At 46.1% G+C, this 21,319-nt stretch overlaps 1 protein-coding gene across 6 annotated transcripts in view; it reads right to left on the minus strand.

The window, feature by feature from the left end:
* The window catches only part of EDARADD (EDAR associated via death domain), a 149,949-nt gene that overhangs the window by 45,377 nt on the left and 83,253 nt on the right, over positions 1 to 21,319 (minus strand). The window contains exons 1-4 of one of the 6 annotated variants that reach the window (XM_072822963.1): positions 4,043 to 4,465; positions 3,085 to 3,243; positions 2,787 to 2,817; positions 2,251 to 2,290 (exon numbers count right to left, since the gene is read on the minus strand). In XM_072822963.1, the coding sequence (XP_072679064.1) occupies positions 2,251 to 2,290; positions 2,787 to 2,817; positions 3,085 to 3,113 (100 nt within the window). In that variant the 5' untranslated portion in view covers positions 3,114 to 3,243; positions 4,043 to 4,465. Of the gene's footprint in view, positions 1 to 2,250; positions 2,291 to 2,786; positions 2,818 to 3,084; positions 3,244 to 4,042; positions 4,548 to 6,058; positions 6,118 to 14,820; positions 14,959 to 21,319 lie in introns of those variants that run through there. The other 5 variants (XM_072822962.1, XM_072822960.1, XM_072822966.1 and 2 more) reach the window with 5 other exon arrangements.

Genomic DNA, 21,319 nt, shown 5'->3' on the forward strand with positions numbered 1-21,319 from the left:
AGAAGTCTTAGTCACCTTTCTCATAAAGATGGTTTTTACAGTCAAGCTACTTGTAAACTCAATACCATCTTAATTAATGTTTTGTAAATCTCAGATTCCAGGAGAAACACAATAATAATACAGTTACTGTAGTATCACATTGCTAAGCAACCAGTCTTTTTTTTTCCCCCCCAAAACAGGAAATCACTTTGAAGGGTGTTTAAAAAGATCTTTAGACAGATCAAACCATTACATTGCATTTCCAGAGTCACTGCAGCTCAGTGGTCATCTCAAGAAGCGACATTTTTGCCACAGTGCTGGGAAGCATCCTCAAGCCTTATTTTACACATATCTTTGCCAGATTTTCCTGTACCATCTGATGGTCTCCTGTGTCAGGCACCAGTCAGGACTCATTTCACTGAATTCTTACTAGTGTCCTGGAAGGAGGATGATAACATTGCCCTTCCTACACGAGACAGGAAACTGAGACCCTGAGATAAGAAGCCACCGTTGTGGAGGGCACTCAGAGTCCAGCAGGTAGTCTGGCTACAGTTTGGCTCTCTTGTCTATATGCCTCCCTGGGGACACACCAAATCCTTGAAGCCTCAGGCAGTCTCTTAAAGAGAGCTCTGTGTCCCAACCACTCAGGTATGCATTTACACACAGGTTCCTGGGCCTGGCCCAGACCCAGGGGCCCAGAATCTACATTTTAAACAAGCTCCCCCACTACCCTCTGATGAATCTTCACTGCACACTGAAGTCTAATGAGCACCACTCGAGACTGCCTCCCATCTGTCCCTGGTCGCCTGGCTTGCACTGGCCACCTTCTCACTGACTAGATAATCAAATCACAGACTAGAGGGTTCCAGACACTTAGAAGCCATTCACCAATAAGGGGAAGGGGAGAGTGAGCTTTCCAGAAGCGTCCCTGAGTACAGCCAGGATTTGGACTCAAACCTGGCCTTTGGTTTCTTTTCACTACATCACTTCCATGCCCAGGATATGCAGAGGAGGCACAATGAATGCAACTCTAGTGGTACCATTTCTGTGTGTTAGAAAAAGAGTCTGGGGAGTCAGGAACAGAGGGAGGGAAGCCTTGGCCGAACCCTGGATTAACCCCCAGGTGAACTCTGCCAGGGAGCTCCCTCCCAACTCTCTAGTCGGGTGACCCCATGACTGCCCTCTCATAAGGACTGCCAGGAAAACCCACATTAGTGGGTGGTGGGAAATCCTACCTCTTCAGGAGGCTGAGACTTCTGCCATCTCTGAAGCTGGTCAGATCTGACTGTTTCCCAGCCCATCCATTCCTCCTCTCTGGGTTATCAGCAGAGTACAAGGTAAATGTTCCAGTAGGGCAACCAGCAGCTTGGCCTCTGCAACAGACACAGCTTTGCAGACTGCCCCACAGAAGAACTATGAAAGGCTAAGCCTAGCCACATCTACACCAGGGCTACATTACATTAGCCTGTGAATTACAAAAGATAGGTTTTTGGGGGGCTTTTTTTTTTTTTTTTTTTTTTGCTTTGGGGCCTGCCAAGCATCCTTTGCCCCTCTGTCTGCTAACAGAAGCCTCTTTCTTGTAGTTTGGGCAGAACTAACTCCATGCCCTCCCCCACCCAACCTCAAGATGCAGACCTGACCAATGTCCTCCATCTACCTGATGGCAACAACTGACTCATGGATGGCCAAATGACCCAAGTTACCCATATTACCAGTCATTCCTTGAATTGTGCTATGGGTACTAGGGGAAAGGCTCCCCCTTGCTCTGCCATCTTGACAGGACATCGTGTAAAGCTAGAGGTGTCGCTGACCACCTTTTCCACCATGAAGGCAAAGCCTGCCCCACAATGGACCCTACACAGACAGATGAAGACAGAGCCACGAAAGACACAGAGAGACTGAATCTGAGAGCCTAGTTTAAATGCGTGGACCTAGCAGTGTTCAAAGACCTTAAGCCAGTATGTCCCTCCTCCCTTTTAAAAATCAGGTTAGTTGAGTTAGGTTTCTGTGCAACCATGCAACCCAGAGGCCTGGCTATCTTCATTTTATGCATGTTAAAAACACCACAGGAATTTAATGTATAATTTATAAGAAGACAACTTATAGATTTTAATAAGAAAATCCATGCCTGAGATAATCAACAAGTCAAAAGGTAAATTATCAGCTTGTTTCTGTTTTATGACTTTAAATACCGAGAGATGACTTTGACTAGTGCTTTGTTCAAGATGTTAAAGTAATCAAAGTTCATGGAGTTATAGTAACTGTACATACCTTTAGGGAGTTCCGTATCCTGAATGGGATATTTGTCTGGCTGTGGAAACCAACAAAAGAGGAGAGTTATTTTTAAACACCATCGTTCAATTACAAGATCAAAGTGAAAAGAAATCTTTGTTTGAAGAAAGTAATAGTTTTAGTTTAAAACCTTGCAAGTTTCTAGCTGCAGATCTACCAACAGGCCGGACCCATTGCTCATTTTTATCCTCAGCCTATACCAATGAAATCAAGGTTGACAAGAAGTTAATGTTGGAACACGAGACAGAATAAGCCTTCCAAATTTCCTCAGCTCTGACCACAAAAAACACACTTCCTCTCTTTTCTAAAAGGCTATTTCCCCTCATTTCCCATAGTTTAAAATTGAAGAGTTGTTTTCATGAATTATAGGAATAGACCCATTTCTTGTCTGTTTCCACGGCATTCGTTTGGGTCACCAAGCTTGTGTATCGAGCAGAACTCACGACTGCAGAGCTCTGTCCTGGGCTGACTAGGACAGGATTTAAAAGCCAACCAGCCTACAGAGATGGACTCACCATGTACAATTTTCCCCAGATCCTCGGTGCTCTGGAAGGGGGCATACCATTGGAGGGAATTCAAAAGAGCCGAAGCTCTTTCAATCGTGTATCTTTTTCTTGGTACCTCTATGCAGGTATTCTAGAAGCTTCAACTTCTGATTAAACAGTGTGGCCATTCTCTGATGACTTACATGAGAGGAGTGGGAATGTGCCCAGTCCCCCTACCCTGTCCCCTAACCCTTGCTCAGCTCCCATTCCCCATCTAGGCTTTTGGGTCTATGCCCTCCAGCCTTAAAAAAAAAAAAAAAAGTCGCACCTTCCAACTTGCCTGTAGGTCTTGTGCATGTATGTCTTCCTCTGACAGAGGAGAAAAAGAAACAGATGTGGAACTAGGGGTTTTGTTTTAAATTCCCTTCCTTGCAGTTTCTTTGAGGCTGAACAGTGAAGTTTCAGAACCTCTAGAAGCCTCCAATTCCTTTTCCACAGAAGAAATCAATCAATCATGGAGAACTTAAAGTCAATTTTTCCCTCAGACTGAATTCTTCTAGCCAGTCTGTTCCCCAGAGCACAGAAAACACAACTGTACTATACTTATCAGACTGTTTTTAAAGTTCATGCTTGCCTAATTTCCTCAGATAGACTCAGAGTTTTTCAAAAGAAGGAACTATAATCTTTGCAACTGCACATTTTAACTCAGTGTTAATTAAGCATCTACTAAGAGTCTGCAAGAAAGAACCAACAGGCTGGACTGAATGTAGGTTTCCTGGAGAGACTGACATTTGAGATAGGTGTAGAGAATGCCCAAGAACTCAGGTGACCAAGAGGAAGGAGCACAGTGAGTGCAGGGCGTGGACAGAGAGGAGCGAGTTCAGGTACTGTGAAGAGTGACAGGTGTAGAAGCAGAGAGGCAGGCTGGAGGGGGGAAAGGGTGGGATATGAAATGATGGAACCAGTACATTACATGGAAGATGCTAGAAGTGAGGTGAAAAGATTTAAGTGGGTGCCATTCTGGGTTCTTGAGAGGTATGGTCCATCAAACTTTGCTTTGTGCCTAGCACACATGTGGGAAGACATTCAACAGTTTTGCAGGAACTCACACAAGCAAACAATTCTGGCATAGCGTGGTAAAAAGTAGGGGTTGGGCTGTGGAGAAGGGAGCTGCTCAAGGCCCTGGGGCAAGGCAAAGAAAGCATCACAGGTCAGAGAAGCCTGAACGGAAAGAGGAAGAAATACAAGGAGTTCATTAGGTGAGGAGGCAAGGAGATTTTCCTCACCAGACGGAACAGTGCTAGTAACCTAGGAAGGTGGGAAGAAGGCGTGGGGTGTTTCTGGAGCAGCAAATGGCTACACACGACTGGCTTATCGGGAGGGATGCTGAGAGGAGGTCATGGAGGACCGCATCTGCCCCGCTGAGGAGTGTACGTTTCATCCCTGGAGCACCTGCAGTGTTATGGGCTGACTTGCATCCTCCCAAAAAGATCTGTTGAATTCCTAACCCCCGGTGCCTCCGAATGTGACCTCATTTGTTAGATGTGCTGCCTAAGTGAGCACTGTGACCTCATTTGGAAATAGGGTCACTACAGACGTAGATCTAGGACTAGTGAAGATGAGATCATAATGGAGTAGAGCAGAGCCTCAATGCAATAGGACCAGCCTCCATACAAGAGAAGGGAAGGGACACAGACCCAGGGGGAGAACCCGGCCACGGGCCAACACAGAGAGGGAGCAGATGGATGCAGCTACGAGCCGAGGACCACCAGGGGTTGCCACCCAGCACAGATGAGAAAGGATTCTTCCCCATAGGTTTCGGAAGAATGGCCCTGGGGTCACTTTGGTTTCAGACCTCCCACCTGCAGAAGGGTGGGCCGCTTAGGTCACCCACTAGGTGGTCCTCTGTTGCGGCAGCCCCAGCAAACTGACCCAGGAAAGGGCTGGAAAAATCACTTTGCCTGGAGGCATGGAGCAGAGGTAGCTGTGACCCAAGGTGAGAGGGGAGGAGAGCATGATGTCAGGAAGAGAGTCGGGGTCTGCGAACAGCACAGGTCAGGAACTGGGAAGGGCAAACTGGTAACACCTTGTAGCAGCCAGAGGCTCCAGGACGGGGCCACAGCCCAGGGAGTGGTGGGAAATATCCACAGGGCCAGTCCATGCTGTTTTTCTGGGATGCAGGGACAGGGGATGTTTTCACATCCATTTCCACTGTGTGTCCAGCGCTGTCCCCCACACCGCCACTTCGTGCACTGTGCTAAGTGGGGACTCAAGACATAAGAATGAACACTTCAGATCCTCGAGAGACTGAGGTGCCTCATGCATCACCAAGACTTCATTGAATTATATAGCGTAATTATACTGTTGTATGGATTTTGTTATTCTAACTAAATCAATCTGAATTTTTTGTGACTGAGCAGCTTCTCTCCTCTGAACACTTAAAAAAATTCATGTGTCACACGTTCTATGCATAATAACACATGTAATGTAGCCAGAGGCATTTATGTGGTTACACGCAAGATGTGGTGCCACATAGCAGAGCTGTGAGATTTCTCCAGGCTGGGAGATTTTATATGAATCTGTTAACTTTCATCGCTTCATCTGCAGAATGGGGTGGCTGTCCTACCATCTCATTGATTACTCAGAGGACGAAAAATGATATATGTGAAATCCTTGGTAAAAATCATAAGCAGCAGACATGCCACACAGTGGTTATACGAAGGCAGGGCAGGGACCTGAAACCAGCTGCTGGGTTTGAATCGCACCTGGGCTGCTTCCAGGTTGGGCAACTTACCTCACCACCCCTGAGGTGTCTCAGTTTTTCAACTGTAAAATGGGCAGTGCTTACCTTATAGGGCTGTTGCAGGGATTACACGGGATAACTCATGTGAATCAAATAGTGTATGCCCAGCAGGCAAACAGGCAGCCCCTAGGAATTGCAAAGTAGTTCTCTTTTGTCTTTCCATCTCACATTAAATATTTTGAATTTTGAAGAAGAGGAAGTTACAAGTAGATGGTCAAGTATTAAAAATAGACATGTAGGGACGCCTGGGTGGCTCAGCCGTTGAGCGTCTGTATACAAAGACCTGATAAAATTGAAGATCACAAGAACAGAATGTAATAGTCCTGAGAAACCCAAAGTTTATTACATCACAGAAAACAATGTGATAAAGAAATTTATCTTGGGAAAGCCTTCCTTTGGGGTTTCTGATCTTTATGTAAATACTGAACAATAAAAATGTAACAAAGGGAAAAAAGGAGTAACAAGAGTTGTCACCATTAATGTAAAGTTTGTAACCTACCATGTTAAAGGATAAAGTGCTGGGGTCCGTGTCTTCCACTGGCTCCTTTGCCATATGATCTGTTAAAACACACACACACACACACACAAAACAAATGGAGGGTATTTTCTTTAATTTAAGAGCACAAATGTGTCCTTTGAATTGTCTTTGGATCAACGCAAGCTACCTTAGTCAGGCTTGAGAAAAACTTACCTTCAATCATTACAAGAAACAAAATAGGAAGGAATGGGGTCAGATCACATCAAGAAAGAGGTTAAAACAAACTTTATTTTAAAAAATACCATATTTGGGATGCCTGGGTGGCTCAGTGGTTGAGGCTCTGCCTTCAGCTCAGGTCATGGTCCCATGGTCCTGGGATTAAGTCCCTCATCGGGCTCCCTGCATGGAGCCTGCTTCTCCCTCTTCTGCCCCCCCCCCTCCCTCCCTCTGTGTGTGTCCCTCATGAATAAATAAATAAAATCTTTAAAATAAAAAATAAAAATAAACACCACCATATTTTAAACAGTTTACTTGTAGAGATCCACAAACACTCGGAGTTACAGGTAACCATGAGTTATGTACACATGGTTCCCATGACTCTCTGGCATAATTTAACTTTGAACAAGAATGACATGATCCTGACTTCTTCTCCTGTATTTCTTACTCTTCTGTAATGCAATTTTGTCATTTTAAAATATTCAGCTTCTGGCTGTGGTTCAGATAATTAATAAGTCAGCAACCTCCCAGGAACATTATCGAACAAAGTGATATTGATTTCCCAAGATTTTTGACTCTTTATTTACCACTTGTTGAATTTAAGGAATTGAATGAGGAAAACCAGAAAAAGGTATAGGCCTTGGTCGAGGCCACCACTAGATGTTAAGAATTTGTTCAAATTAGGAAAAAGCTCCCCTTCTCCAAGACCATTGGCCAGACATCTGCCAGAAAACTATGTGAATAAAATCACATTGGTTTGAGTGAGGTCCTGTAGATTTGTGCAGTGCACACCCAAAAAACCCTAAGCAGAAGCCTTAAACCAGCCAAAAGCCAACTTAAGTGGAATTAAGTATACACCATGGACCAGGCCCAGGAAATGCCTTTGGGGATCCAAAAGAGCATAGCAAAATGATTTATTGAGATATCAGCTTGTGTTTGTTCTCCCTAAATATCTCCCTTCTAGAATGTGTCTGGGCTTTTCACATATCTTTGCCTGAGAAATGCTGACAATGCCCAAAGGAGAAGCCGTGTTAAGGGAGCATCTCTCTACATGTTTGTTTTATGATGGCCTAGTCACTGAAGAGATTAAATGAGGTGGCCCAGGGGAATGGGGGCAAATGGAGACAGCCTTCTGTCAGCGTCCTCCCATGGAGCGGGGGACAGATGTCTGCATCTGCCCGAGTGGGGACTGTGCCCCGGTCCCTGGCAGAGTCCCAGAGATAGCTAGGCCACAGCTGGGGATGCATGAAGGGGACTTCCCAGCCCTGGCAGAGACACCGTGATTTGTGTCTGGCACAGAAGCAGATGCTGCTGGACCTCAAGGGTCTTCTAAGGCTCAGACCCTGAGACCATCGATGCTAATCCACGGCTCCTCCCAGCACCATGTCATCTTCTCAGATTCCTGTGTGACCCCAAGGAGGGGGCTAGGGCCCCAGCCCACTGGAATACAGACTTAATATAGATTTCAATCCCTATAAAGAAAGGAAGAACCACCAGTGTTGCTAATTCCACCCTTAGTTTGCAGGACTTCTGTGGCCCGAGTAATAGGTGATTATAACACAGAGCACACTCGGTGTTAAGTAACGGCAGTGCAGAGTGATGTGGAAAGGAGAGGAAGAGCAACAGGCCCAGCCTGGGGTGCACCGAGGGGAGAGGGTGAGAGCGGGGGGAGGGAAGAGCCTGCAGGGGAAATGACAGCTGAGCCTGGAAGATGAGCTGAAGTTAGCCAGGAGAAGTGGTCGGGGAGGGAAAAGCATTCTCAGTAGAGGGAACAGCATGGGCTGTTGATGAGTGATGAGAAAGAACAGAGCATGTTCGTGTATTCCAGATATGTCCAGCCAGAGGCACCGAGCTTGGCTTTTGAGACTTTTCCTTTCCATCTTTCTTGTTCTGGTCCCTGGCTGGGGAGAGGGTGATAGGAGCTGCCTCAAGTGCCTTCCTCCCACCTCTCCTATCACAGCCTTGTCCCAATAATTCCATTTCCACTAAAGTGTACCTGGGTGATAATACCCACCAGGGGTGCGGTATATCAGCGATACCAACAATGGAATTTCAGGTCCATCGGCTGTGCAGGACTTGGGGAGCTGGGGTATGAGTGGCAGGGGGTTTCTAAACCACCCACTGTATCTGTGACAAGTTCATTCTGTTTCCTACAGAATTAGCATGAGAGGAAGGAAATGGAGCATGTGACTGGGAAAGCAGCAGTGAGGGCACTAACAACACAGTCAAAAGGAAGGCAGGGTGGGCTTGGTTGCAGAAGGCCTTGGCTTTCTGCGCCATGCCAGCAGAGCGCAGTGGCCCAGCCTTGAACAGGGCCAGTGGTGTGACCTTGGACTGACTTCACTGCTTGCTGCCTCGGGCTCCTTCCTCCATAACCTGTAGTCTGGGGGGTCCCGGGTGATGGACATTCTGGTCAGGCCTGTGGTGGGACCCCCTGGGTTGCAGGAGCCTCCTTGCCCCTCAGAACCTGACCACACTCTGGGTCACACCTGAGCAAGACTCAGAGGGCTGTGAGGGGAACAGGAAGAGCCAGGAGACAACAACACATGCCTGCAGGCCCAACATCTCTTGCTTTGGTCTGAACTCTCTGATTATAAATGAAACTTATGATGGGAAGGGCACAACGAAGGTAGGGTTTTTTCATTTTCAGAGGCACAGATGCCAAGCAACAGAGCAATCATGAAAGGCGATGTGTTGGGAACCAGCAGTAGAGACACTTTCAGGGCTCTTTCCACCTTCACTGGAGCATCTGATATAGATCAGGCCTTGGAGGAAGTTCTTCCATGTGCAACATTGCCAAGTTCACTCACAGACCCAGGTGCACGTGGCACCAGGCATGCTCTGCCTGACATTGTACCTTCCTCTGCCCAAGAGGTTCTTGTGCTTCACCTTCAACTACCTTTGTTTGCAAGGCCTGGACTGTCATGTGCCAAAGAGAGCATCTGGAGGGGGGCTAATCCTGGTTATTTGACATTGGTCTGGGAGTAGGAGGTTGTCCTAAAGGATTTCTAAGAGCTCTTGGAGCTGCATGTTGACAATATTATGAAGTGTTTTTACAGGCCCCAGGGAACAGCAGGCAGGGCCCCCAGGGAAGGTTCTGATATCAGAGGAGACATGAGGCACAGGAAGAGTCAAGACAGGAAGGGGGACTGTGTGAGTTCAGGTCAGGGCCACATGGGGACCATCCTCTGGCCCTCAGCAATAGCCCTACAGTCTCCAGCAGTGCTTTCTTCCCAGAGCCACTTCCACTCTCCTGGATCGGAGACTCTATGGCAGGCACAGTCCACCCCCCATTAGCTGGCTACCGACCAAAACTGATGGCAGTGAGAATGATGTTTAATTTATATGAACATCTTCCAGAGAGTTCTCAAAAGACAGGAGACAGGAGAGAGTGCATGGTGATCTAACATAGCATGGCCCTTAGCGAGGGCACCTAGCCTTGCTCTCAGAGACTGCGCATGAGAGCAAGCTAGGCAGGCTGCACAATCATTTGCTTCTCTGGGCCTCATACCTCTAATCTGCAATATTCAGAGGTGAACAGAGAGACTCCACATGTCCTTCCAGCTTTGAAGGTCCATGAATGGTGAGAAGCAGTGGCCCCATAGGCAAAAGTCACTATGATATAGGAAGCTGTGCTCCACAGCACCTGCATCTGAAATTCCACTAGAGCTCCCACTAACCTAGTGCCCAGCCTGTGCTTGTTTTCGACTACTTTCAGGGTTCTAGAAGTTCATGCACTGACCACCTACCTGACAGTGGGGGAATCTCAATGTCCAGATTTTCCCTTTTTATAAGGATGTCAGTTATATGAGATTAGGACCCACTCTAATGACCTCATTTTAACCAATTACAATTGGTTACAATTGTAAAACCAATTACATCTGCAAAGGCTCTAGTTCCAAATAAGTTCACATTCTGAGGTCCTGGAGATTAGAATGGCAACAAGGTTTTGGGGAAAATGCAGTTCAGTCCAAAACAGTCCACTCTCTGGCCCCCCAAATTCATGTCCTTCCCACGTACAAAATACATTCACCCAAACATCCCCCAAAGCACCAGTCACTGCAACAACAACTCTAAATCCAAAAGCTCATCCGTACTCATTTACCCAAGGACCCACATCTCAGCCATGGAGTCAGAACTGCAGACCACATCCCACGGCTCCTCCAGAAGCAACAATCACATACTGTTTGCAACGCACACCCTGGTGATGTGCCCAGCCACTGTACTGTTAAGTCCTGACAGCTCCCTTCATTAGTCATGGCAGAGGAGGGCCAATGGTTCCTAGAGACAGCTTCTCAGGTGAAGTTCAAAGGTGGCTGCTAAGGATGTTCCCTCAAACAAAGAGGGAAGTGTGTCAGAGCTTTCTGCCTTTCCCGGGCACCAGGAGCCAAGACAGAGAGGCTTGTGGACTTTCTAGTGAAAAATTCAAGCCAAGTCTTCCGACTTGGGATTTCAGAGTTCACTTATTTTTCATTCATGATGATGATGATGATTTTTTTTTTTTTTGTGTAATAGCTTTTCTTTTGACCTATAGCCATCTTCATGCCTAGTTCTGAAGAGGTCCTCAAGTCCTGACCATATTCAGGATTCCCAAAAGCTCCCAGAGCAGCAAGGCTGCATGAAGGTGCTGACACACGGCTCAATTTCTCTTCTTCCCTGATTCTGCAGGAAATGCCCACCCAAGAGTAACTTCCTTGGAGGGTGGCCAAGCATTCAATGGGGCTCAGGCCTACAGAGGAGATGGAATGAAGAGGGTCCAGGGAAGGGGATGAGCTGGGAGAGAAAGGGGACACAGGGACAGACAAAAGAGGAGATTCAGATGAGGGGAATAACTAGGAGAGAGAGAGAAAAATCTAGAACACAGGCATATAAGAAAGGAAGTGGGCACTGAGAAACCCCACAGGCAGGGCAGGAGAGAGGGAAAGAGCTTGTGCGTCTCTGGTGCATCTGAAGAAGAGCTGACTGTCAAACAGAGCGCTCCTTGAAGCAGTTCACTCTTCAGGCCTGCATTCTGCTCCCAGTGCTATTGGGGCTTGCCAGAAGGGCAGGTGGCCACCTGAGACCCACCTTAGCCAAGAGGAGGGCTAGGCGGGGTGGGGAGAGAGAAGATGCCACCCAGCTCTGTCCTGAGCTACTCCTAGCCAGTGGCCTTGCTACAAGGTACACAAGGGACCCCAGAACAGAGGCAGGACACATGACCAAAAGCTAGTGGCCCTGGACACGCAGCTCATTGCAATGAATCACAATACCTCAACCCAGGCTTTCAAAGCCTCTGTCTTCGTTCCAGGCTTTAACATCTGTATGAACATGAGACAGATTTGACTCTTCTCCGACAGACAATTCTGACTCATCTGGTGTTAGATTGTTATTAGTGACAGAGATAGAGTAAGATAGCTGTGCTGTAACCAGCATGACTATTTTCCATGTGATCCCAACAGCCTTATAAATTTTCTTTTCTTTTTTTTTTTCCTTATAAATTTTCTTAGGATAAAATGTCATCTTCTTACATTAAACTCATAATGTGGTATAATTGTATATACACACCTTTGTCATATGCTCGTGGAGATACGTCTTTTTTTTTTTTTTAACTTTACAAGGTAAAGTCAGTGAACACGTCTAACTTGACAAGTAAGTTTCTAAAGTGTCAATACAAGAAAAGCTTTTTCTGCTGACAGTTTGAAATGGATGTGGTTCAGTTTTATTCTTTCACTCGTTTGGTGAGGTGAGCAATAGTTACAGGGCTTACTATGATGAGTGCTGTGCCAGGTGTTCTAAGCTAAACAGACGTGCACTCTGAGAGCTTCCAGGCTAACAGGGGAGAGACATTAGTGACACAACCAGCTAGAAATGGAGGCTGGTGCTAGAAAGGAAAGAACAGGGCACATGGAATGTGTACTGTGGGGCTTTTGAGCTGAGATCTGAAGAATAAGGAGGAGGTAAGTGGAGTGGGAGAAGGGGCAAAGAAGGTCTTCCAAGCAATGGGAATCACTTGTGCAAAGGCTCTTAAGCAGGAGGGCTCTCAGGGGGGGAAAGGCGGCAGTGTGGGTAAAGTGCAGAGAGACAGGGACAGAGCATCAGTCAGGTGGAGGGGTAGGTAGAGAGGGAGAAACTGAGGATGGAAACTCTAAGGACTGAGAATTTATTAGATAGTCCATGCAGGTTTCTAAGTGGACAAATGACAGGAACTGATTTGTCTTTGAAAGGCCACTCTGGCGAAGCCATTGGTAAAAGGCAAGTGCAGGTGTGAACACACGAGGTGGGAGGTGAGTGTAGGAAATTAGGGGAGAGAGTATGGTAACTTGGTCAGGGTTGTACAAGTAAAAATTGCCTTTAGTGGGTTCCACAAATTAGTACCATCTGGGGCTTAGTTACAGCAATGGAAGGGGTAGGTGGGTGTGTGCTGGGGGGTTCCAGAAATTCCATGAGAAAGGGAAGGAAATTTAGATTTTTTTTTTAATGGAGGAGCGCTCACCTTATTGATAGAATTCCAGAGTGGGAATGGACATGAGGACCTCTTTGAGACGTCTGAATACGTTCAACATATTCAGACATCTTTACCTCGCCTTTTGGAGGCCTCTTCCCTCTTTGGAGCCAAAAAGATTTCACCTGCAGATTTGAGTTCTCTATCTTAAAGTCAAGAAGACCGATTCCTCCTGAAGGACACCCTCCTATCAGCACCCCCTCTTATTGTGCCTCTCTTGCTGGGATCCCCAAGACCTTTTGTTCCAAGTTGTGAGCATCTATTTTTGGCTAGACTGGGTGGGGCCAACCAAGAACACCATCATGGGAAATCTAGATCTTGTAGTGCTACATAAGGTCACTTAGGACCATACTAGCTGCCCTGGTAGCCTCTCCACACTATGACTCACTGAAGCTTTTTATACATTGTGTCACTATTAAGCTATAGTTCTTCAGTCTCATCTTCTCTGCTGCTATTAATTTTTAGGGACCCAAGCAGATTTTATACTTGCCCCCATTCAGTGGGTCCCCACATGCCCAAGATCACCATGATCATTGAATGAGATCTGAGACCACTGTTGGTAACATCAGGCCTAAAACCTCTTGGCACCTCATCCATTAGGTTCTTGGAAGAGGATGTGGAGGTGAGTGGGAGGATTTCTCCTTTTACCACCCTTTCTATTTTTCCAAATAATGGACACGGGGGGAGATGGAAAGGTTGGCCAGACAATTTAATAGTTTCCATCTCCCATCGATAAAATGTTTACCATTCCCCACTTGAATTAGAATGTAATTCTTTCTTTAAAATCTCTGGGACACTCTCCCAATCCCAGCACACTAGGATGCCAATTTAGCTGTCTTCTGACTCACCTCCAGATACTCTCTCCTCCTAACTGCTCAAGCCACAGATTAATAATGGAGTGCTCAAGCTCTGCCCCTACCCAAACCCAAGCAACAAAACAGGACACACGTTTATCTAAGCAGTTACACGCGATTCTGTATCTGTATATATGGTCTCTCCCTAGTCTTTCCAACTTCAGCGAAACAACAAAAAGCCCCCGTATGCTCTGGGGGATATATCATTCATTCATTTGTGTGTTCAACAGTCACCGGGGATCCGGGCCAAGGCTGCGGGGGGCCGGGGGGGGGGGCGGGTAGCAAGGACAGAGAAATCCTGGAAGATGAAGTCTCAGGAGGTTCGTAACCCAAGAGAGTAAAGACAAATCTAGATTCTGGCCTCAGGCACACATACTATTTTAAGTCAAGGAAAGAACTAGAGGCCGTTTTGGTTAAAAAGTTCTCTCCAGGGGGATCCCTGGGTGGTGCAGCGGTTTGGCGCCTGCCTTTGGCCCAGGGCGCGAGCCTGGAGACCTGGGATCGAATCCCACGTCGGGCTCCCGGTGCATGGAGCCTGCTTCTCCCTCTGCCTGTGTCTCTGCCTCTCTCTCTCTCTCTCTCTGTGTGTGACTATCATAAATAAATAAAAATTAAAAAAAAGAAGTTCTCTCCAGGTGGGAATCCCACAGATCCCACAGGTGGGGATTAGGCTCTCGGGTCCGTGTATACCAGCTTTTATGAAATAGCCCTGAGGGTCAATATACAGAACAAAAGCATTTAAGAAAAGTAGAAATGAGGAGTGAAGAGGAGACCGGAGGAGGCACGTGAGTGGGGAGAGAGAAGGGCCGCGGAGGAAACACCGAAACCCGCTCCTTGCGCTCTCCGAGAGGCGGGTTTCAAGCTGGGACCCCGAGTCCAGAACAAAAGCGGCGCGGCCGCCGCGCGGGACGAGGAGGGAGGGGGCGCCCCTGGCGCGCGTGGGGGTGCGGAGGGCCCGGGGCCTGCCCGCCCGCGGGGACCCGCAGCCGCTGGGGGGGGGGAGGGAAGGGGGGGCTCGCGGTGCGCCCTCGGGGCCCCGGCGCCGCCGCCCTCCCGGTCCCCGGGCCGACCCCGCGCGGACCCGGCGGCGGCACCCAGCCCCCGGGCGGTCCCCGGGCGGTCCCCGGGCGGTCCCCGGGCGGTCCCCAGGTGGCCCCGGCGGGCGCGGGGGGCTCGGACGGGACAGGCCGGCCAGCCCGCGGCCCGCGGAGGGCCCGGCGGCGTCACTTTACCTGCGCGCACGGGGTGGTCCGGAGAAGCCATGGGCAGGCAGGCGCTGACGGGCGCCCGGCGGGGCTGCGCGGCCTCGGGCCCGGGCGGGGGCGAGCACGGGGGGCCCCGCGGTGCCCACGCGCCCGAGACTGCGCCGCCGCCTCCTGCCGGGCTCTCCGCCGCCGCCTCGCGCGCTCACTTCCTGCCTCGGCAATTAGCGGAGCCCCGCGTGGGCGAGGCCGCCTCCCTCGCTCGCTGCCCAGGCGGGGGCGGGGGCGGGGGCGGGGGCGGGGGCCGGGCCGGGGCGCGGGGAGGGGCCCCGAGGCGCCCGCAGCTGGCGTAGCGGTGGCCCCGACGGCCGGGTCCCGGGGGCCTGGCTGCGGCGCCTTCCCGCGGTCTGCGGCTGAAGCGCCTCGCCCAGCTCGGGCCGACCGTGCAGCGGCGGGACGGCGCACCGCAGGGCTTCCGACCCGGATTTCTCTGCGGCACTCGTAACTGCATGACCTCCAGGGCCAGGTGCTGCACAAAGGGAGCGGAAAGGGGACGGCTGATAGACATCCGGACAGCCATTCTAGGAAAGCAGTTTGGGGTTCTCTCGAAAACGCGGAATTGGTCCTTAAAAGCAAAGCTTTTAAAAACTTTTAAAAGCAAAAGTTCCCTTGCGCTGGAAAAGGATTATGCGCCGCTTACTTAAGTGAGCACAGATTGGAATCGTTGACCAAGAATATATTTAAAATAGATCTATTTTAACTAAACTCATCATCAGTCAGAAATCCATTACACAAAGGTTACAGGCAGTTTGAATTTAATAGCACTCTCTTCAGGGTTTTGAATAATCCATGTTTGCCTCGGCATATGAGAAAGGAAAGACAGATTGGTTTGAAATTGGTTTGTAAGTTAGTATAATAGCCTTTAGTGCACGGTATCAGCAGTTTGTCATAAAGGAGCAGCCTCCAGCTAAAAACTCAGTTTTGAAAAATGCAGAAAAGCAGCAAATGTCTACATACCCTCTTGATGACCAGAGGCTTGCTTGGTGCCTCTCACCATCTGCTTAGTAGTCCTGAGGCCCATAGCACTCTCTGGATTAGGGTCTTATTCTCTGGAACATGCCACGGAAGAAATAACAGGCTCAGAAAAGAGGGTCCTGCTAGTGTCTGAAGAGAGCACAACCTTCTAGGTGAAGCTTTCTGGGGAATTTGTAAGTGGGAGGATAAACTTCCCTTTAGTCTGCTTCTGATAGGAGGGGAATTTTTTTTTTTAAGAGTATTTTCTCTTAGAATCTATTTTGAGGTTTGGTTTGTGGTTCTTTCTGACTTCTCATGAAGAAGTTGGTTGTCAGGAACCACATATCAAGTTGAGCTATCTTGTTAGCAACACAAGCCCAAGCATTGCTATAATGCTGGTTTGCTTTTCAAAACCATGAACTGTAATTCATCTTTGTATCATTCTTTATTAGAGCAAATAGAAGGTAGGTGGCAGAAATGAACTTTTGGTTTGATTTTTTTACATGGAAGATTGACTAGGGACATTCAGTTTCCCTGTACATCCTATTCTACGAATTGCAACCATAACCCATCATTATCTTTATTGTTGTCATGTGCTTTGTGAACTATAAAGTGTACACTACGAATGGGAGCTTTTTAAAAAATAATTTATGAAAAACTAATTAAAAAATTTTATCCACCAGAGTCCCCAAAGGATTCCCCTACAAACTATCTGTGGTTACATTATGTCATTCTGCTTTTGTTTCTATTGCTGCCCAAGCAGTGTTTTAAAACACTCTTTAAAATGGGTATTTTTGACATTTCCTGATAGCACCTATATACTCATGAATTCAGAATCATAATAAGTGAGGATAGTGGAATTGGTGATCATGGAGTCAAACATGCTGGGTTTGACTCAGGGGCCTGTCACTGTGAGTGTGGGTTGCTTGCTAAACTCTGAATGTGTAAGAATTTGCAGGATTGTGATACTTCACTGGAATAATGTGTGTGTGTGTGTGTGTGTGTGTGTGTAATATATATAATATACCATCTCCCTTCCTGCCTTCATTCTATCCTTGGAGTTTCATCTATTGGAAGAAGTTTGTATTGCCTTTGTTCCAAGAAATGAAAAGATATTTATTACAATGTTCATCCATAGCATGGATCAATGCATGGAGTGACAGTATTAACATACTTTTTGAACTGCCCATTGCCCCCCAAGGACCAAACAAAATGTCGAGCCCTGGAGAAACCAAAGTGAGAAGTCCTCAACTTTTAGGAGTTTGTGGTCAGGAAAGATTTGCAAATACCTTTCACTGTAGAACCAGGGTAATGAATGTTTAAACCAGGAAGAGAAGACAACCAGATGGAACAATGGAAAAAAGACACTGATGATGTAGGAAGCCATTTGGCTGGGTGGTGACCACTCTCAAACTGACAATTTGCCATGAAAACTTCCAGGCAAATTTGAGATCTTTATTCATGATAATATGGCTACAGCCTCCAGTAAAAAACAACAACAACAACAACAAAACTGTTGGTCTTGTGTCTTTTTTTTTTTTTAAGATTTTATTTATTTACTCATGAGAGACATAGAGAGAGAGAGGCAGAGACACAGGCAAAGAGAGGAGAAGCAGGCTCCATGCAAGGAGCCTGACATGGGACTTGATCCCAGGATTTGGGATCAGGCCCTGAGTCAAAGGCAGATGCTCAACCACTGAGCCACCCAGGCGTCCCATGTCTTTTCATAGATAATCACCGTTATCAAAAATGTTATCTTTAAATGGGGAAAACAGCAGATCAAAATATATTTTATTTGATTCATCACTGAATATGTTGTTTTTGTTTATTTTACACTGTTCTGGTTAAGTGTTACTTAAATCTATGCAATCTGAGATAAGAAGTTATATTATTGAGGGTATGTACGTTGTGTACAAACAAATCCAGCAAACTGGGCTCCCGGACAGGGAGGGTCTGATCTATATAAAAGTGGCTAGAGCTGTAATGGCAGTGCATGCATTTGTGGCCATAGAAGGAGGCCTATACTACTACTGAGTGAGCCAGTGAGTCTAGGGGATGTGTGAGGCCTTTGCTGGGTCAGCTGGGAGATGGATCTCTAAAAACTAGCCCAAGATCACACCACTTGTGCGTCGTGGAAGAAAAGAGCAGAATGACATGTCTGCCAGGATGCACATCGTAGAGAGCCTTGAATGCCAGACAAAAGCATTTGAGACTATTTTTCAGGCAACCGGAAGCCAGGAAGCTAGTTTGGAAAAGCAGCGTGTGAAAATTGGTGTTTTTGGAGGATTAGTCTGGCAGCTGTGTGTAGGATAGGATGGAGAAAGGAGAGAACACAATCCTTGAGCGCATTTAATCTTTACAATGCACTGTAATTTATTAGAGTTGAATTTGTATCCTTGTCCAAATGTGAGGGAAACTCATATCTGAGAACTCTACATGTTCTTTTGTTGCCTTTTTAAGCATTCATTGTCTCATACAAAATGATGGGTTTACAAATTTGCAGATGTGCATTAAAATGATGTATTCCAAAATGTTAACGGGGACTAAACAGATGTAAGTAAAATATTATCATTTTTTACTGATTTGAAGACTATTTGACAAGGGGCATAGCATTCTGGTGCATATATTTAAATATGCATAATTCTTACTTTCCTCTACTCACTTATACAAAAGCCCTTTAACATATAGGAGATTAAATCTCCCTTGCCTACTCCTACCAGCTTACTTTGAATTATTTACCATTCAGAAGCATGGTAAATAAAACCACGATTTTTGTGCTGTGTTTGCTTTTCCACAAAGAGAATCGCACAGAGTGGGTGATTCTCATAAGAATCAGCATCCTAAAAACACTTTCGATGCCATGGGTAGGGAGAGGGAGGTACAGAGAGGTAAGGAGACAGAGCTTTCTAATGAGCACTTTATTCAGGAATCTTCCTCCAGCCTCAGGATCTCACCACTCACAAATGTGGGCTGGTGCCTTGATCCTAGTGCCATCATGCTTAGCATCTTCCAGCTGCTTTCTTAATGAAGCTCTATGTAACAATTTATTTCTTGCTCCAGATTTTGAGAGAAAATCTGTTCAGAGGGATTAACTTTATATATTAAAACCTGAAACCCAGGTAATTAAAGTCAGCTAGAGGAGATTTTATCGTTTCCACTGTTAGGAGAAGAAAACCTGGTGTTATCAGTGACCACATAAAACATGTACAGTTTTTTTTTTGTTTTTGAGTAGGTGCAAAGCTTTTATTACTGCTATTACATACAAGCCTAGAAATGGTCTGTTCCCAATGAAAAATACCACCTTTTCTACACTTATGCAAGTTGTAAAACCTCTCTCTTTCTCTGCCAGAATTGTTCCAATAAGTCCTTTATGTCTGGTGACCCGTCAACTACACATAGTGTAGTTTCTGAGCTTCCTTAGTTTGCTGTTACACCCCAGAGTTTAGTTTCCTATGTTGCATACCCCCAGAATGTGGAACATAGGCTCAAGTAGTTGACCCAGGAATCTACAAAATCATCTGTCATTAAATAAATCATTTTAACAACTTGTCATTTAGAATTTATTCTGAGCTGAGACAAGAAGGTGGGCTTAGATCTAGATGAGTCAACTGAGATACTATTAGAACTAGTAAGCAAGTTTAGCTTGGAGGAGAGATAAAGCTCAATGTATAGAACCCCAACAGCTTTTTTATAGACCAACAATAACCAACAATGGGAAAGCAATCCCATTTACAGTAGCAAATAAAGTTATAAAGTTACTGGGGACAAATTCAATAAAACTGTGTTTAAAAATTGCAAGAACTGAGGCACTTGGGTGGCATAGTTGGTCAAGTGCATGACTCTTGGTTTTTGGCTCCAATGGAGGTCATGAGATTGAGCCCCATGTCAGGCTCCACACTCAGCACAGACTCTGCTTGGGACATTCTTTCCCGCTCTCTCTGCACCCCTCCTAATATAATAAATAAATCTTTAAAAACTTGTAAGAATTACAAAGCTTTCCTGAAAGACATAAAAAATAAATCTGACTACATAGAGAGCTAGACCAGGTTAATAGATAAGAAGCCTCAATATTGTCAAGACACTCATGATTCCTTATTAATCTATGGAGTTAATAAAACCCAATCAAGCTAATAAGATTTTCTTAGAATATGAAACTGGTTGCAAATTTATATAGAAGGGTAAATTCAAGATAATTTTGAGAAAGAGCAACAAAGAGAGGAAATTTGCCCTACAAGATAGCAAGATATTATAAAGCAACAGTAATTAAAACAGTATAAAGAAAAATGAATGAGGATATAAAAATAATTCAAGCAGAGATTCTTGTATCTTTTGGGAATTTGCTATATGGTAGACATTTGAATGGTGAGGGGCCCCTGGGTGGCTCAGTCAGTTAGCATCCAACTCTTGATTTCTGCTCAGGTCATATCTCAGGGTTTGTGGGGTCAAGCCCTGAGTCAGGCTCCAGGCTCAAGAGTAGTCTGCTTGGGTTTCTCTCCCTATTCTCCTTCCCCTACTTACAAGTTCTGTCTCTCTCTCTCAAATCACCTTAAAAAAAAAATATATATATATATAGTATAAAGATTGACAGTTCAAAAATAGCATTGAGATATTTTTCTACTTAGATGAACAATACAATTTATATCCCTGCCTCACCTTATACACAAAAGTAAGGGCAGCCCCAGTGGCACAGCAGTTTAGCATCGCCTGCAGCCCAGGGTGTGATCCCGGAGATCTAGGATCGAGTCCCACGTTGGGCTCCCTGCATGGAGCCTGCTTCTCTCTCTACCTGTGTCTCTGCCTCTCTCTCTCTCTCTCTCTCTCTCTGTGTGTGTGTCTCTCTCATGAATAAACAAATAAAACCTTTAAAAAAAACAAAAAACAAAAACAAAAAACAAAAGTAAGCTTCAAATACATTAGATATCTAACTCTAAAGCATTTAACTTTAAAATTACTAAGAAAGACTATAAGAGAGAATGTCTTAATAACTTCAGTTGCAGGAAAGGCTTTCTTTTTTTAAAGATTTATTTGTTTATTTTAGAAAGAGAGAGAGAGTGGGGTGGGTAAGGAAGGGCAGAGGCAGAAGCAGAGGCAGAGAGAGAGTCTTAAGCAGCTCCATCCTGAGTGCTAAGCCCAACATGGGGCTTGATCTCATAACCCTGAGATCAAGACCTAAGCAAAAACCAAGATTTGGTACATCACCCAGGTACCCCAGAAAAGTCTTTCTTTTTTTTTTTTTTTAAAGATTTTATTCATTTATTTGTGAGCGAGTGAGAGGGGGGGTGGGGCCAGAGACATAGGCAGAGGGAGAAGCAGGCTCCATGCCCGAGGCCTGACATGGGACTCAATCCCTGGACTCCAGGATCAGGTCCTGGGCTGAAGGCAGTGCTAAACCGCAGAGCCACCCAGGCTGCCCTAGAAAAGTCTTTCTTAAGGCAAAAAATCAACAGACATAAAATAAAAATCTGATAAACCTAACTGGATAAAAATTCAAATTCTGTGCCATAATAGAAAATTA

Source organism: Canis lupus, chromosome 4 (assembly GCF_048164855.1).
Source record: "Canis lupus baileyi chromosome 4, mCanLup2.hap1, whole genome shotgun sequence".
In the NCBI taxonomy this organism is placed as follows: domain Eukaryota; kingdom Metazoa; phylum Chordata; class Mammalia; order Carnivora; family Canidae; genus Canis; species Canis lupus.